Source organism: Molothrus ater, chromosome Z, assembly GCF_012460135.2.
Source record: "Molothrus ater isolate BHLD 08-10-18 breed brown headed cowbird chromosome Z, BPBGC_Mater_1.1, whole genome shotgun sequence".
NCBI lineage: Eukaryota > Metazoa > Chordata > Aves > Passeriformes > Icteridae > Molothrus > Molothrus ater.
Window position 1 is genome coordinate 15110239 of NC_050511.2, and position 18218 is coordinate 15128456.

Genomic DNA, 18218 nt, shown 5'->3' on the forward strand with positions numbered 1-18218 from the left:
AATGAATTGTGTTTAGCCTGCAAGGAACAAAACTACGATTGTCATTCTTGTGAAATTTGTACAATTTTTGACTTTTTAAAATCAAATTTGAAAAGAACTGAAAAATCCCATTCACATCTTCCCTTTCTGTCTCACCACTGCAGGAATCAATGTGGTAGTTTGTAATCCATGCACTCAGTGTGGGAAGGACCCTGCCAGTATCGCAGTGTCCGAATGGTGAAGCGTGATCCCGACCGTGCGCTGCCCAAAAAGCTCTTTGGCTGTCAGCACCTCCTCCGACAGCTCCTCAGCTCCAGGGAGGGAGCAGGACGGCGTGGGAGCAGCCAGCAGCTCTGTCTTGCAAGAGGACTGAACATTCCTGACCTCCCCCCTTGCCTGAAATGGGGTGTATCCAGCAGGCCATTACCCTGCAAAGCTAAGTGGGTTTTCTGCTTCGGCTAAAAGCTTAAGATGGAAGAACAAGACTTTTTTTTTAATATATCTACAGCCACAGATAGTGTGTGCAAGCTCTAGCAAATGCAAAAAAAAAAAAAAAGCATTATTGCTAGAATGGCTTAAAAATAGTGAACTATGAGTTAGACTAAAAAAATTAATCTGCTAAAAACCTGTGTTAGACTTAAGTGTCAAAGACATGCTGACACTACTCTGATAATTTTCAAAACTGATTGACTGGCATTATCTATAAATGTTACTGCAAGGGTGAGCCCACTTTGTTGGGTCTACAGCCAAGTCCCCCAAGAACATTACTATAGAAGCCAGGCAAACACTTGCATAAAGAAGAAAACATTATCATACAGTTCAGGGAAATTTATCTCAGGCTATGTTCTACATTTCCCTGGTTTATCTCCCAGGGAAAGCATCACCGCCACACAATTACTCTCCTGGCGTAGGCACAGAAGAAAGGCAGCTCAGTTTGAACAGTCTTAAAAAGAGGGTAGAACGATGAAGCAAGAAACTTTACACTCATTACACTTCCTATTTACTCTCTAGGGGAATGGATTATTCTTTCTATGAAAGTGATTATGCCTAGACCACAAAGTAGGAAATTAAAAACCAGAATACTCAGTGACTTCCTTGCATTTTAGTAATTGCCCTCTCTACAAATGTGCTGTTCTTTTTCAACAGTTAGTATTCTATTATTAGGACACCATGGATAATAATGCCTTTTAATTGTCTCTATCTGTTATTTGTATTTCCCTACAGTTGCACAGAATTCAAAAGAGTGAAAAAAAAAAATTGAGTTTTTGTCAGAGATGTTTATGGATGTAAGCTTTATCTGCAGTGGTACATACATTTCTCAAACAAATAATTTAACTTGAAATTTTTCCTTATAAAATATTACATAATTGAACACAATTTATCCACCTAATGTTAAAATATGCATAACTTCGTGTAAACAAAAAGGTTTACATGAAATGAGATCCATCATAATTTCCCATTTGGAACACTACCTGTTTTGTAACGATTATATTAGGTGCTCTGTTCAGCAAAACACAGACAAGAGCCTTGTAAGTTACATGTCAAAGAAGAAAAAAATTAAAAGCACTGTGGCTTACATATATTCATGAGAGTGATGAAAAAAAATTTTATTCACACATTCACTTATATTGTATAACACTTTATGTTAAAATTTAGGTATCTTACCTCCTTATTTATGTAACTTACCTTCAGTTCTATCCACATATGCAAATTCTATTTAGCAAACCAGAACTACATTATCAAGACATAGCCTCAACAGTCTCAAAGAAAATGCCTTTACACCCTCTAATTTTAAGTGGGAAAAAAGGGCTAGTAGTCCAGGTTCTATCTCTGTGAAGATAAAAGACCTTGCTGTCATTGAGACAGAATATCCATGAGCCAACATCCCAATGGAATTAGGGAGGAATACCAGCACTGCAAGTCTCACCCAGGAATGAACTGACAGCTAGCACAACACATTCCCTCAGTGGAACAGGGCTGAGCAGCCCTGTGCTCTGATAAAGCTGGAGAGCTTGTCTGCTACAGCAACGCTGAGCAAGGAGCACTCCTAGATTTTTCAATTCAAAATGCAACCAAACAGCATGTTTGGGTTTTTTTTCCCTGTAGATTAAATAGAGATGGTGCTGGTCAGCACATGCCAAGGACTTACTGACCACAGCTGGTCATCATGATCTCATAGGGAATGCTGCAGAGCAAAGAGGAACCCTCAAGCAAACCTGGATGTGGCCCCAGTCATAGGCTTCACGTGGGAGAACACAAATTCACTAATTTACACAAAAAAAAAGGACAATGCTTGTGTTTCTGTTTCCCTTCCTCTAGAACTAGGGATTTTCTCCTACCTCCTATTTTCATCTTTTTGATGGTAGGCAGGCAGAAGGCATCAATACAGAGGCTTTGTTGCATAATTCACAGACTTTGTGCCTCTTTTCCCTCAAGTTACTTAACAAATATCCTCCCCTCAGTCCTTAAGAGACAGACAACCATGAACCATGCATTTGGTTCATGTACCTCTAAAAGGCAATAAAAAAGTGTCCCACTTTCAGCTAATCTACTTCAAAATTGCCACTCAACCTGTACTGATGTGCTTATCTGCAGTAACTAACTAATTGACACAACTATATGGGGCCTAGAAAATGTACTTTAAATACCTCCCTGGACAACAGGCATTAAAATAGAATAAAAAGAAAGTAAAATATGCCACCTTCCATTTCCACAAGGCTATTAATTAAAAAAATTTAAACTGTAAAACATCATCATTGATAGGAAAGCCTCATGCCTTGTTGACAGAGTCAACAAAATAAAATAAAATAAAAATAAATTAATAATCCAGTCAGTAAAGATAAGTGTTTTCAACCAACACTACCAAGTACTCACCTAATTCATCATCTCTCTCTTACCACACAAAAAGTCAGTGATCAAGAGGAGAGAAAAAAACCCTTGAATTCTCATCTGGCTTGAGATGAAAGAAAAAGTTGCTTGGTTTTCTTGTAGGGCAAAAGTCATCTGTGTACCTACCATAGAAACAGCAGGCTACTGAAGTAGAAGTTTTCTTCCGTTGTCTGGGTAAGTCTTCCTTTACAATAATTTTATTTAGGAAATAATAATAGTTCATCAGAGACACATAATGTGTGTTTTTGTACCACTGGCAACAAACAGAACAACAAGGAGAGGACACCTAGTGGTGGTCTCTGATCATCAGGGTTGGTGGCATGGGAGCAACAGATGAAATCTTTAATGCAGGATTAGGCAAAGCTCTCATACTCTTAATTTTTGAGCACTTTAGTAAGTCTTAGCAATCCAGCAAGCTCTTACTTATGCACTGTTCTGAACCTGCATTACTGTGAATATCAGAAACAAACCAACAAATTTGGAATATGGCATGTTGGTGTGATGTGCTCAGGAGTGTGTTTCATTAAACACCAGAGCTTTATCAACAACTAGAGTTGACATTGATATTTAGGTAGGTTCATGAAACACAAAAAGGTCTGGGCAAATTGAAAACCAGATTTCAGTAGAAGTTGAACAAAAATAAGACATGGCTGCAAATCACAATTTTTGTAGATTTTGCCATGTGATTTTTTTTTGCAGAATATAACCTTTATTATACAACTTGCAATAAGCATTGATTCTCTTTAAAAAGGGTTCTAGTTCTACATAATCAGACATCCCAGAACAAAAAAGATTTAGGGCACATTTTAGGAAGAACGACTTCTACTTACTCATAGATTTACTAGGTCTTGTCTATGTTTAGAATAGCTGTAAAAAAGCTATTGAAGTCTGGGTTTTATGCAGCTTTCAGAAAACATTGTAATTTTAAAGAACCAGTAAACTAGTATCATAGGCAAATGTAAAGCAAAGTGGCAAATCATTTGGCATGGAACAATATATCTATTTTAATTGTTTGTATCTTTTATTTTAATTGTTCACTGATCTATGAGCATATTTAACTAAGAATAATCTACTAGTTGCATATAAGCCTATGTAAAACAACATTAAAAAGTCAGAAGTTTGGGTAGTCTCATAAAACTTAAAGGAAATAAGAATTAGGTCGCGGACCTCCAGCTCAGTACTTTTAAGAATGTAAATTTTAAAAAAATCCAAAACAAGCCCCCTGTCAGAAATTACTGCAAAATTATAATTTCTGTAATCACCAATTTAAATATAGATCTTTTTCTTGCGTATAATTTATTTCAAGTAAACATATGATCTATTTTCAATATCTAAGTCTAAAGGACTGTAATATTAGAATTTGTAGCTAAAAAACAGTTTCAGGGAAGTGTGAATTTGCATATTCAGTATATTTATTTCCTGCCCACACATCTCCTGTCCCTTTCTTGAAGTGTTCCTTCCCATTTCCACTGAGCCATTCATTTGGGTAAGTAATTAACATCAGACTGATATGAATATATCAATCAGTTTTCATATATATTCCACCACAGGCTATAGCTGTTCCATACCACTTAATGAGGAGAAAGCTTCTGCAATGCATACATTATTTACATCAATATTACTTTAGGTGGCTGCTGGCAGCTCGATCTTAATTTAATTGACTTAAATGATGTGGAAATAAATAAAGAGGAACCATGTTTCACCAGTGTCATGTAAGAATCTTAAATTTTTGCTCATCTTAAGGTTCAGGATACCAACCACCTGGATTCCACATATGTGATATGAAGAAAAGCTCTTCACATATGTGAAGAAAAGCTCCAACAATGTCAGCCTGCCTTTTTTATTTGAGTATGTAGAAATACTGGGATAACTGCCTTATCATACAACTTGGGTTGTTCATACATCAGTTATCCATGAATAACAGTTACCCAAGTATTCTCTTGGCACATTATGAAGATTGAGTTTGCTGGCCGTCCCCTCAATATTTTTAACATAATGCTTATTATTCTGGAACCAAATACATATATTACAGATTTATCTGCATCACATTTAAAACCAACGTGTCAGCTCATACTATACAAAAACTATTAAATCCTTTTAACCACACACAAACAGGCTCCAGTTCTATGCCATAAAAATTAGTTAACAGTTGCTCCTTGTTGTCCATGTGGAAACACACACATACAGAGAACATAAAAACCAGCAGCAGTCTCGCTGACTACACCATGGGATGATCCAGTTATTGTTTCCCAGTAATTCAGCAAATGTCATCCCTACCAGTTGTTTTGTCTGTCTCTTTTAAAACATTAAGATATTGTAACACACATTTTCCAGGAAGGCATATATGAAAATCCATGACTTTCTGCATTTCTGCTGCCTGTAAAATGCTAAACAAAAATAAAAACAAATAAACAAACAAAAAAACCTCCTTTTTTTCTTTCACACATTTCATTTTGGGGTTTATCAAAGCCTGATTCAGACTGATATATTTCTCTCTATTCTCACATGTGATTATTTTTTTCAAAATCAGCCAACAAACTTTTTGCTGCTTTATTACAGGCTCAAAATAACCCCCAAAAAAGAAAAAAAAAAACCCTCTACCTTTAGATTCCCTTTTACCTTCCTGTGAACCTATTTCACAAATTTTACGAGTGGAATTAAAGCTAAAATTGCAATCAAGCAGCCATTAGCTAAATGGACCAAACAGCAGCTACTGCTGATTTGGACCACATACTCTGGTCACTTTTAATCCCACTTAGTGGCCAATTCAACTATTTTTATTTAGATTACCTGATTTCCATTTGACAACTGACAGAAAGTGGGGGGGAAAAGGAATTTATTTCTCTGCCTAGTAGGCCTTTACAGTGGCAAGCGACTAACTCAAGCTGCCAGAAAATAATGTCATTGAATTCATTTCAGAAGGTTGTCTCTCTGTGAAGCACAGAGGAGACAAAAGCACAGCTTTATGGTAGAACTGCAAAATATGCTTAATCATTTGCCTTAGTTGAATTGAGTACAAAAACTACAGTGCTCTATTTCTGTACAAAAACATCTTTTCAGTGCTTTACAGAGAGGCAAAAAGAAATAGCTTTACCAAACAGAGTAATAAAAAATAATGACCTATTTCAGGAACTTTTTGAGAGACTACTATATATTTTTTAGACTTTTGATATTTAGCATCATCCGGCATCATGTCATTTTAAATTGTAATCTGACTTTATTTGAGATGGCACTGCTTTTAGGTTCTTCTTAAACCAGAAAGTGCATATTATACTAGAGATAACCAGCAGAAAAAGCACCAAAAATAGTATCAAATAATCCTTCAATATTCATTTAATTAAATAAATCTTTATCACAGAGGTAAATAAATTTATGGAAATCAATTTTAATACTACTTCCATGATCACGCTCTACAAAATAATTCTCCCTATGCTTACTGCAAGAAAGGTTTAGAAAAAAGTAATTATTTTTCCTATGGCTTTAGCACTTCTCTTTAAAACACATGATGATATTCAGAACTACAGAAAGTAGGACAGGCAAGAAACAAAATGGTGGTACGTGCCAATGCATTGACATTTCCTAGCCAAAGTATGCCAAAGTGGGGAATGCCATAATTTCCTAGAAAAGTCACTATGCCAAATTGAAAGGCAGCATAACATCATGCCTGGAATCAATGGAGTTGACAGTTTAGAAGGCAGTGACTCAAAATTTGAACTGCCCATTTTTTGTAAAGACGGCCGGTATTTATGATATTCAGCCTACATACAGCCTTCAAACAATAAGCATTCTGAGGAAATCTACTCAATGGTAGATGGCTTCAATTTCTTATAAAATAGAAAAATATAAACAAGTTTAAGTTCTCTGTCACTACAAGAATATTAATAAATTTAAGTGCTAGTCATCAAACTCTAGTGCAGGTTTAGGTGCTTGTCAAAATTTCTAGTATTCCTTTACTTATTCCTTTACTTATTCCTTTATCAGAATTAGTGCTTTATTCTGATATTTTGGACATTTTGTAACATCATTAGGAGTCCATCCATGCAAATTGTACCAAAGCCAAACACATTTTGGTCTCTGCCATTAATACAGAGAAGATGGTTACTCTGCTGGTTGTGTCCAAAAAGGCCTTGCCACTAGCATGTGTTTGTAATTACACCAGGTAGTGAGGGAAAGCTGTGTTACATTCTTGTTCTGGTGCAGCTCTTCACAGAGATTGACTAATGTTGGGTAGCAATAAGATCTTAGTGAATCATGTTATGACCATGTAAATCTTACCTCTTCCCACTGGTGTATGTATCTTATCAGTCTTGAAAGGCGCAATAAACGTAACAGGCTGAGGATTTTTGTAAATCTCACAATACGAAGTGCTCTTGCTGTCTTGTAAACCTCTGAATCCATTCCTTTTTCTACAATGAGAAAGATATAATCCACTGGTATTGATGAGATGAAGTCAACCACAAACCAGCTTTTTAAGTAATTCATCTTAATGATTTTAGGGTCCAGTATTATTTCAGAGCTGTCTTCATTTACAGTCCCAGTTCTAAAATTCATTATCAAGTCCAATAGAAAAACAGTGTCTGATGCCACATTGAAAATAATCCATGGTGTTGTTGTTTGTTCTGTGAAGAATGTGATTCCGACTGGTATAATGACAAGGTTTCCAACCATCATTATGAGCATGATTAAGTCCCAGTAAAACCTAGGAAAAAAGGAAGAAAGAGAATGGTTGATGTAATGAGGTAAAATATTACAAAACAGTCTCCATCATGCCACCAACTTCACCACCAGATTTTGTTATTCCTAAATAAATTCTTGTTGCTTTAACTCATTCAGCATGTTCATAGTTAGTAAAGACACTGTAACTAACACACTTCATTATGTGCCTTCCTTCTCAATGGCCTAGCAGTCCATGGTATATCACACACTGAAAGGTGGGCATATGTGGCACTGAGCAGATTTATTCAGACTCCTGTCAAAACCTTTTTGAGCTTTTATATAGATAAAAACGATGTCTTGTGCCAACCAGAACTGCTTTATCAATGCAACAGTTTTCCTAAAATTTTTGTCTAAATGGAAAGCCAAATACTTAATAAATATATTAAATGTCAGTATCTCTTTTCAAATGTACTGATACCATTACTGTGCTGGAATAAAATTACAGGAAAAGGAAAAAAGCACCGAAGCAAAAAATAGAAACAATAATTAGATAACATAAAAACCTTCAGCCACGTAGTTGAACTTTCATGCATTTTTACAACCTCACAGTCTATATTCTTTCAGAGCTAACTAAGAAATGTTAGAAAAAATAGCTACAATTTTGCATAGTAATAGAAAGGGGTACTGCATTTCACCACTTTTGCTCCAGAAGGATCTAAAGGCTCCCCTCCAACACTGTTAGAATACTAACCATGCTTGATACAATGTGGTAGAAGGATGGACTCATAACTCTAGTATTTGTGATGAAAATGCTGAGTAAATGCATCCATTACATAGACTATCTATCCTGATGGAAGATTTCCAGGGCACAGCCATATATACCAGATTTTAAGCAAATTATGACAAATCCTAAATGTTAAATAGTCAAAGAAAGCTGTTCTTAAGAAGTAAAAGAACTGAAATGGATACTCAAAAAAGCCTGAACCCAATGCATAATCTTTTACTCTGTTCAAGCACATGATCTGGTCAACTAAAATTGATTTGGAGAGGTAGAGAAACCAACCAACACCAGTTACCCATGGACTCATCATAGTTTCTAGAAGACTAGAGGCAGCAGTGGCTCCACAGCTATCCCTCTTCTCTGTCTGTCACAATGGGGCCTGGTGCAGGGGACATGGCATGGACACACCACCAGCACAACACCTCAACACTGACTTCCAGGCCACTTCCATCACACTAATACCAGCCTCCTGACATGCAACACACCCTCATCTTGGTAAAGGTTCACGGCAATCAGCAAAAATAATAGTTAACTGGCCACAAAATATTTCAGAATCGCGAACCTAGTTTTTGCTAGACTCGCACAGAGAATAGGGATTGCATTAGATTTCAGAGATTGCTTCTTGTATTACCAAATTATCATGAAATCATAGATTGGCTTGGGGTGAAAGGGACATTAAAGATCATCCACTTACAACTCCTGTGCCATAGGCAGGGACATCTTTCACTAGACCAGGCTCCTCAGAGCTCCACCCAGCCTGTGGATCCCCACTTCCAGGGATGGGGGCATCCACACAGCTTCTCTGGGCAAACTGTGCAAGAGCCTCACCAACTTCACAATAAAAATATTTTTTTAATATCTAATCTAAACCTCTTTCAGTCTGAAGCCATTCCACCTTGTTCTGTCACTACATGTCCTTGAAATTAGTCTCTATCCATCTTTCTTGTAGACTCCCTTCAGGTACTAAAAGGACACACTTATGTCACACTGAAACCCTTCTTTCTCCAGGCTGAAAAATCACAAAGATCTAGCTTTTATAAATTCCCTTTTTTCATGTCTACCTTGGAAGCGAATACTCCTAAGTTTACAGAGTGCTCATCAGAGAATATCAATTATTATCTGTAACTGTAAAACACACTAAAGGAAAAGCAGCATAGGATTGAGAACAGCATGAGAATTCCCAGTTTCAAAATTATTTATTCCAAGAGGCACCTGGAGAAATTAGATTTAACTATCACTTGAGAAGAGAGAAGTTGGCAATGTACCTCTAACTGGTACTCAGAAACTCTATGAAACAGACTATAAAAATTATTCCCTGTGTACCACAATGTGATTTGTGTCTTACACATTTTCAGTCTTGCAATAAATGTGATCACTGACTGCTAAAAATGTTGAATTTTATGAATTTTATTCAGGCTGTATGTATTTTTGTTCACCATATGATATTATTCACCATATTGGGTAAAAATTCCCCAATTTCTCCTGTCTTTTTTAATTCCTGTCATACTTTTCACTGTGCTAGATTCCTTTTCAGCAATCTGGAATTCCTTTTCAGTAATCTGGAATTACCACAAGGAACCACTGAATTCAATACATCACTACCACTGTGATCTACAAGTAAAATTACCACAAACACTTTTACAATGCTATCAACCAAAGTACTTCACAAAAGTGTTCTGGGAGAATAAACATCTTTGAGAAATCCTTTAAACTAGTGGAAAACAAACAGGAAATAATTACGACAGGTGTCCTTGCATCTGTGGCTCGCTCTTAAGCAAAGCATTGCTAACTTCAGATTGACCTTTACATTTCTCTAGCACAGTTATGCAACAAAGACTAACCAAAGCCACACAACAACCAGCCACCCAGCCAACACAGGAGATAATACAGGACCAGGTGTTTCTAACCTACGGTAATCCGTGGTTTAAAGGATCATCACGTACTGCAATTATGCAAAACACACTGGTGCTCCTGATGCTGAATGTCAGCAAAAGTGGTAGCATCAGGGCTAAAATAATATTGACTGATAAGGACTTTTGTATTTTAGCCCACAATACAATATAAGCTGATTAGTTAGTAAGAAAAAGCCTTATTATTTTTCATTTAGAAATGACTTGGACATTTCCTTGTAGGAAAATGTTTCCAAATGCTATTCTGTTGGCCATGTTTTATTCCAGGTGAGAAAAATTAGATGCAACTGCCTATATTGCCCTTCCTTGACCTGTGCAGAGAAAGCAATACAATGAGTTCCTTGCCTGCGGTTCAGAACATCCTACTATTCATCTAACAAAGAGGAAGCTGTAAAGACTCACAAGACAGTGCAATGAGCTGCCATTGACACACTGAGACAGTCCTTTGTTTCAAACTACTATTAGAATTTTTTTTCCTACTTCCCCTACCCCAGTGAGGATGGTCATGAATCTACAATTTACAATCTCAAGAGTTCCACATTTATGTAAGGTATTATAAAATGTTGGTGGAGAGCAAGGAAGAGGTAGGCTTATAATTGAAAATTTTCAAGAATCAGGAAAAAAAGCAGGAATTAGGGGGTAATGAGACCTTCCAAAGCTCAAAATGAGAAGCAAGGATTGAGCTCGACCCCACAGCATAGAGCTTATTGCTCAGCTGAAGTTAACTCAGTGAATCTACTACCAAATGCCATTAACAGAGGGTGCAGAGGTGATCACTGCACTGCATTGAACTATTCCTGAAACTTTTTAAATGCTTCTAAATGTCTCAGAGGTATAATACGTCTAGGCAAAAAAATAAAGTCTTCAAGTATTAAAATACAAACCCCAATCCTGAGGCACATTTTTACAAAATTTTTTAAAATTATTTTATAGAGAAATATTGGGGGAAAACCCAAAAAAACAACAATTACTATTTTGGAATTCTCAAAATGAATTAATAGGCCTCTTTTGATGATCTTTTCACTCATAATTTATTTACTATATTTTTAAAAATTACAGTAATAGCCGTGTTTTTTCGACTCTGGAATATGGTGCTGAAGTGTTGGTGTTTTCTTCACTGCCACAGGCTGCCCTGGATAGGATGAACAGCCTGTTCAAAATGAGTGCCTACCCAAGCGGTGAGAAAGACTTACTTAGTATTAATTAATCACTGTTTGTATTAGGCTTAATAATGTAAGACGCTATGAATTCTAACAGCCATTTTATTTTCCACCTTACATCCCTAACCCAGAGAAAACAGAGTCTTAAGGAAGGAAATTTCATCTCTGAATTAATTCGCCGCATAATTTGCTGTACATACATATTCAGATTTGCTTGCCTTATTATTTCCTTTTTCTGCCCATCAACAGCAGAGTCTCAATTTCCCTGAATCAGCATAGTTGGAGATATGATTATCCTTACTGCACACCCAGACTGCACCAGCAGAAGCTGTCAGTGGTCTCACAAACTGCACAGCGGAGTGAGCAGCATCTCTCAGGCACTGAGGGTGTGAGTGGAGGCTGCAGGCCAGTCAGGGCTTTGCTTAAGTTTACATTTTCTCAGTTTCAAGAAAGACTGTAAAAACTCTGATCTTTTATTAAAAAGGAGTAAGTCATAGCAGTAAAACTTCAGGAAATTCAGTCTGAACAATGAAAATAAATACTCATCTACATTACAAACTGGAAGGCCATTGAATAAGATACTAACTCAGATTGCTTGTAAAATATCTCCGAAGCAAAACCTCATGCATCACAGATTAGGTTTTTTGATCTCAGATGCAATGCAATTTCACTATGCACATTCAAAGAATCAGGAACTGTAAAAAAATTTCACAAGCTTCCCTAGAAAACTTGCTTCTTCTTTAGCTAAACATTATGATTGACTAGCAGATGCTCAGTGAAATGAACACTGACTTTCCTCTTTGCTTTGTTTTGTATTTTTTTTTAATCGCACCTTCAAACACACCTTTATTTCCTTTGCTTTCATAGATCACTGGTTCACCTAACAGAGAAATCAATGTCCTATATAAAACAGAACAATCTTAGCAGAAATAACAGTAATTTTAAATTTTGTTGTACTATATGTTAGTGAACACTAAATTTGGTAGTATTCATATCAGAATTTCATTCTCATTGGATATGTCATCTTTCTCTGGTTCTGCAAGTCTATTATTCTACTAAGAGGGAACAAAGCTGGATGCCTGAAAACATCTGCAAAACACAGATAATTACTGGGATGTGCTGAAGAACGGGAGAATGAAGAAGAGAGTTTTTTCTTCGGAGGACCCAACTCTTTTAATGATTGCACAGGTACCTGAAAACTTTCAGAAAAATTATCACTACTTTTTTTTACAACCTTAAAACAAGGATACCCCCTTCCGCCCAGCTATCCACTTTCATTCTGCCCATCTGTTTCTCTCTTACAAATACACATACCTAGAGGAAAACAAGCTGCTTCTGGGAAAAAGGCATACAAATTAAATACTAAATTCGTTCTATTTTAGCAAGAAATACTGCATTCAACATCCTCCATAGAGAAAACTCTGTTAAATGTTGCCAATCCATACTTGATTGCTTCAGTGATTTTGGGTCAGCAGCAATTTTTTTTTATTTTAAGATTTCAAAACATAGAATTTACTGTAATCTATCTCTGTGACCATATTAATACAAAGGCATTAAAATTACTAGCGGAGTGCCACTATGTTTTGATGGCCTGTTTTGCACAAGCAAACAGGTCACTTCTACAGTTTTGTCATGCTTCTGCATGGATAAAACTTTTCCCATCTGCATTTAACTCATTTTGCAAAGCTTTAGGAAGACAAACCTCCAGGGTTGGTATTTTGTTTTGCTTTTAAAGAATAAACTGTTCTCCTGAAATTGTCAATTTGGATTTTTTAGGTTACTCTATTTCCACCTTGACAACTATAAGCTTATATTAAGGAAACACAAACAAGGACGTGTTGCAAGGCTGAAATAAAATCTCTTTTGTGGCTCACCTCTCTTGATTGCAAAGCACACACAGAATTCTAACCATGTGTCCTACACACCCAATGGGGATACTGAAGGGCAGAAATATGATTGACACTTTCTCAGGTGAAAATTTCATCAGCATTTGCTATTCTTTTTCAATTCATATCACTAGCTTAATGAATATTCACCGACATAGCAAGGTAACCTGCTAGAGCAGCAGAAAGGCTTTCTCTACCTGTCTGAGACTGGTCAGTCTGGGACAAGGCAGAGGCTGATGGTCTGAAAACTGTGTTTCCCTGGCTGAAATACAAGCAGTGCTGGACTTGGGAATCTTCCAGCTTAATGGTTTCATTCTCATGGAGACTAAAAGCAATTTAAAAAATAACCTAATAATGAAGTTTTCAGACCACCAGAAATCTTAATTTGATTTCAGAATAATACTGGAGTCCATTACTTCAAGGTTAGCCATATATACTTAAGAGATCCAATGTATGTCCCTTGCAGTTTGATTTTTTTATTTATTTTTAAATTAATTATTTTTAAATTAATTTCATTTTATGAAATTAAATTAATTACTTTATTTTTAAATTAACTTAATTTTTATTAATTTCCTACCTCAAAAAGATATTACTAAAGTTCAGTGATACTGACTCTTCTTTTCTATACAACCACAGAATGTACCTAAAATTACAAACTTCCACAATTTCAGGAAGATTTAATTATTTTTATCTCTTTAAACCCACTTAGCAGTGGCAATTTGCAATTTGTTGCTCAGTTGTGATTCTACGCACATGGCAGATGATTAGATAAATGCAGCTCTCAGGGGACCTGATCAGAGAGCCCAGTGAAGCCTATGAACAGCAATTTACTACTTTGGAAAGTCTTTGGTTACATAGTTGGCTAGGTTCAAAGCTTGAGTGCTTTGAATACTAGAAAACAAAATCACAGTACTGACCATGGAAGGATACTACAAAACTAGTTAACTTACATATATTTATTTATTCATATATATGTGTATGCATGTACCTTTTCAGTATATTTTCAATTAATATTCAACCAGTGGAGATTTCATCAAAAGACAAATTGGTTCTTGATATGCATTCAGCAGCTTCCATCTGAAGTTTTCATAGTATTTTACATGCATTAACAAACTCAGTCTCAGACTCCTGAGAAATAAAGGTACAGTAAGGAGAAGTAACTGCACTTACTGCTTACAAGAGGAAAGGACAGAGAGTACAAACAGAAATTTATATAATATAGCAATATTATTTAAAAATTAGACTCTTAGTTTTTAGCCAATAATCCCCTAACACAACTGCTTGAATACCACTGATATTTGCAGTTGCTTTTCCTCCACAGAAACTTATTAAACTACAGTAGAAAGAATTAAAGCCTGACTTCCACTTCACCTTGGGCAAGAACAGTGGATCACTGTCAGTGAAGCTCTGATAATGCTTTTGCTCTCCCTCATTTTTATATAACTCCTCCTTTCTGAGCAACTTGATCTAGTGGGTTGCATCCCCACCCATGCCAGGGTGGTTGGAGCAACATGAGCTTCAAGGTCCCTTCCAAGCCCGGCTCTTCTATGATTCCAAGATTCTTCAGCACCCTCCTCATTAAGAAAATGTGGGTACTGCCCCTGTGGGTACCAGACCAGAAAAAGGTGCTGATGAATAGTCAGGGCTCACAAATACATTTTTTCATAGCAAGTGCTGATTCTGTCTTTGCATATCTGATCAAATGGATATATATCACATCATCAAGACTGCTTCTGCATCAACACATGTCACAGCACAAGCATTACAGCTTCCTCCAATCCACCCCCCTCACACAAGTTATCAGACCACTGCTCTCAGAATCAGGCAACATTTTGTGTAGGGGCTGTAACTGATTTGTTTCAGTTTGATATCATCAGCCCTTAAACCAACTGAAAAGTGCCACATATTGGTTATCTAAGCGTCAGCAAATTTCTGTAGTGGATCACTGTAAAATATGCATTCACATTCTCAAATTAGAAATGACCACTTTAAAGGCATGAAAAAAAGTTTGAAAGAGACAGATCTAAAAATATTTCAGCTGCAAAATAATCTTGTATCTCGTGTTGAAAAACTTGCATTAATTAAGAATTTTGTAGTGACAGTAATTTTAAGAGTGCCATTCAGAAACATGACATTTAGGATGCCTCCATACTAAAAATTCAGAGGCTTAAATTGGAAGAAGCCTTCTGTAATTCTTCTCAACAAAGAATCAAGTGAAAAGGAAGGTAACTTCCTAATGCCCTTCCAAAAATTAGAAAGCCAATCAGTATCAAGTAAGATTTTTTTCTTTAACCAATTAAATCTCAATTACCATATATATACGATAATCATGTATAATCTTTAAGTTTCTGCTGACAGGGAAAATTCTATTTTCTCTACTTCAGAGAAAGAGACAATGGGGAAGACGTCATTCAATAGCTATTGATAGATCTCAGGCATAGGGTTTGGTGAGGAGACTGGCCATGATCACCAAATGATGTAGGAAAATTAATTTCTTTAATTAAAAAAAAACAACCAAACAAAAAAAAAACAAAAACAAAAAAACAAAAACAAACAAACAAAAAACAACAAAAACAAAACCAAAACAAACAAAAAAACAGCAAACACACCCAAAAAATAAAAAAGAAAACCAAAGCTAGAACCACCAACTTAGATTTGACATATATACATATATAACAATTGTATTCTGGTAATCAGAGGTAAAACTGGCTTTTTGTGTAGCTGTAACATGATACAGTACATTTGGAAGAGCAGCTACCAAGTAGGACTTGGTGTATCATTTCTTGACAAAGTGCATTGAAGGCAAGAATGGGCCCTATTTTCAAACCGCAGGAAAAAAAGAGCCAGTCTTCAAATTTCATGAAGAGAAAAATTAGAGATGTGAAAAAGTGTGAAAGAACTATAGATAGACATGAAACAAGCTGATGTACTCCCACATCATAAATGAAAACAAATATTCACAACTGAATATTTACAGTCATCTTATGTATCTACACAGATGTGCAAGATTCTAATGCAGGACCGGGTAATCAAGATATATATATCAAATTTAATTATTATTCCCCTTTGCAACTATTTATAGCTGACTTTTGGCTACAAAGCCTATGTTTCCTTGACTATAAAAATAAGTACTGAAATTTCAACCCTTTAAAATCAATGACAGCACACTTAAGAATCAGTAAGTTATTTTTATATAATCCATGAATATCACACTGCAGTAAATAATTTGCTTCAAATGGTAATAAATCTAATTTATATCTGTTAAAAACATAATAATTTGTTTGTTCTGAAAATAACATCAGAAAATTATGTATGCATGTTCAAATTTATATTATAATTTTATTAACTTATACTATGATGAAAAATATTCAAATATATTTCAGACAATTTTTAGGGAAGCAAAGGAAGGAGAAAGATCAGATTTATGACAGAGCAACGTGGTAAGTAATTAGGGTCATGCCACATGCATCCTCCTTTCAAAAAACAACTGAATACCTAGAGCTTTCATCAACACCTGTGAACATCCATTGGATTTCCTCATCTATCTGTGGGCAGCTGAGCTCAGGATCTCCCACACCTCAGAGAGCTCACTTTCCCCAAGCCATACGGTGCCTCCTGAAGTGAGGTATGCTGCTGACATGTTCTCTCTCCCTAAACAAATATAAACTAGAGCAGGAACAAAATCTTGTTCCCAAGGAAGGCAATGATGAGACAGGAGAGGCGTTCTCAGTTCCCCATTCCACCAAAGCAGAACAAATCTGAGAGGTGATTTTGTTATTGGAAGTGTCCCTACCAGAGGTGCGATGCAAAGTCAATGCACAGGTTCAAATCCTCTCCAGTAGAGGAAGAAAATTATTCTGCAGTTTCAACATCCATGCTGAATGATTTTAATTCCTAAGCAGATAAAGGAGACATTTAGGTATGCACTCAAATACACTGAAAATTTTAAGATTATGGAATTTTTATTTTAATTATTTTATTAACCAAACTAATATCGACTTATCTAAAACATCAACTAATTGAAAATACAGTGTGCACAACATGTAAGAAATAAAAGGAGTAATCTTTCACAAGCTTGATTATACCTTTCCCCATGTATGTTAATTAACACTTTTTTATGGGGGGATGCACTCCACTTTTCTAATTACTCAGCTTGTATTCATATATCTCTGCTAGCCATTTGCCTTCCACAGTATTTACGCAGATACAATGTTAATTTTAACATTTCTTTAAGACTTCCCAATTTGCATACTGCGCATCCCAGTGTTACCATCCTTCTGACAGCGTAGCGCTCTGCCTGCATTGCCAAAACAAATCAGCGCAGACAGAGCAGTGATCAGATAGACCTGATATTCGCTCGTTTAAAACAAAAAGGAAAACCCAGAAGAGCAAACAAAGTAAACAAGAAAGAGCATACATTATGCTCAGAGATGCTCTAGTTACCAGCCTAAGTAACATAGACCTTGTCAGCTCTGCCTCTGCTCCCCTCCTCGACTTTTCGTGCTGTTCACCCTCCAGAAAGCTCCGTGCAAGCTGAGCACAGCCTCATGTGCTGCTGCTGCAACCTCAGCCAAGGCTGGAGGTTTGGAATACAAACTAAATTTCTGGGGATGCAAAATCTCTGACATTTATGAACATTGGTCAATGTAATGGAATGCAATTGCTGAATGGCCTTTTTGCTGTTTAATCCAATATAAGGAAAGAAAGAGGGTTTTTTTTCAATGACATTACTTCAGTTATTCTCAAAAAAGGAAACAACCAAATTCCTTCCAAAAATCCCAAAGCAGCATATGTGAACTTAATATTTGAATAGTTTTGTGATTTGCAAAACAGAAGATAGCCCACAATATCAAGCACCAGGAGATGCCTTTAGCACACCTTTGCCAGCAGTACAGGAGATAATTTCCACTGCTTGCTTGCAAATAAACATGAGGGTTTATTACATTTTATCACAGAT

The 18218-nt window shown here is 36.2% G+C and overlaps 1 protein-coding gene across 1 annotated transcript in view; it reads right to left on the reverse strand.

The window, feature by feature from the left end:
- HCN1 (hyperpolarization activated cyclic nucleotide gated potassium channel 1) overlaps window positions 1–18218 on the reverse strand; it is a 194796-nt gene that overhangs the window by 163482 nt on the left and 13096 nt on the right. The window contains exon 2 of the mRNA XM_036403601.1: window positions 7144–7567. Coding sequence (XP_036259494.1) covers window positions 7144–7567 — 424 coding nt within the window. The remainder of the gene's footprint in view (window positions 1–7143; window positions 7568–18218) is intronic.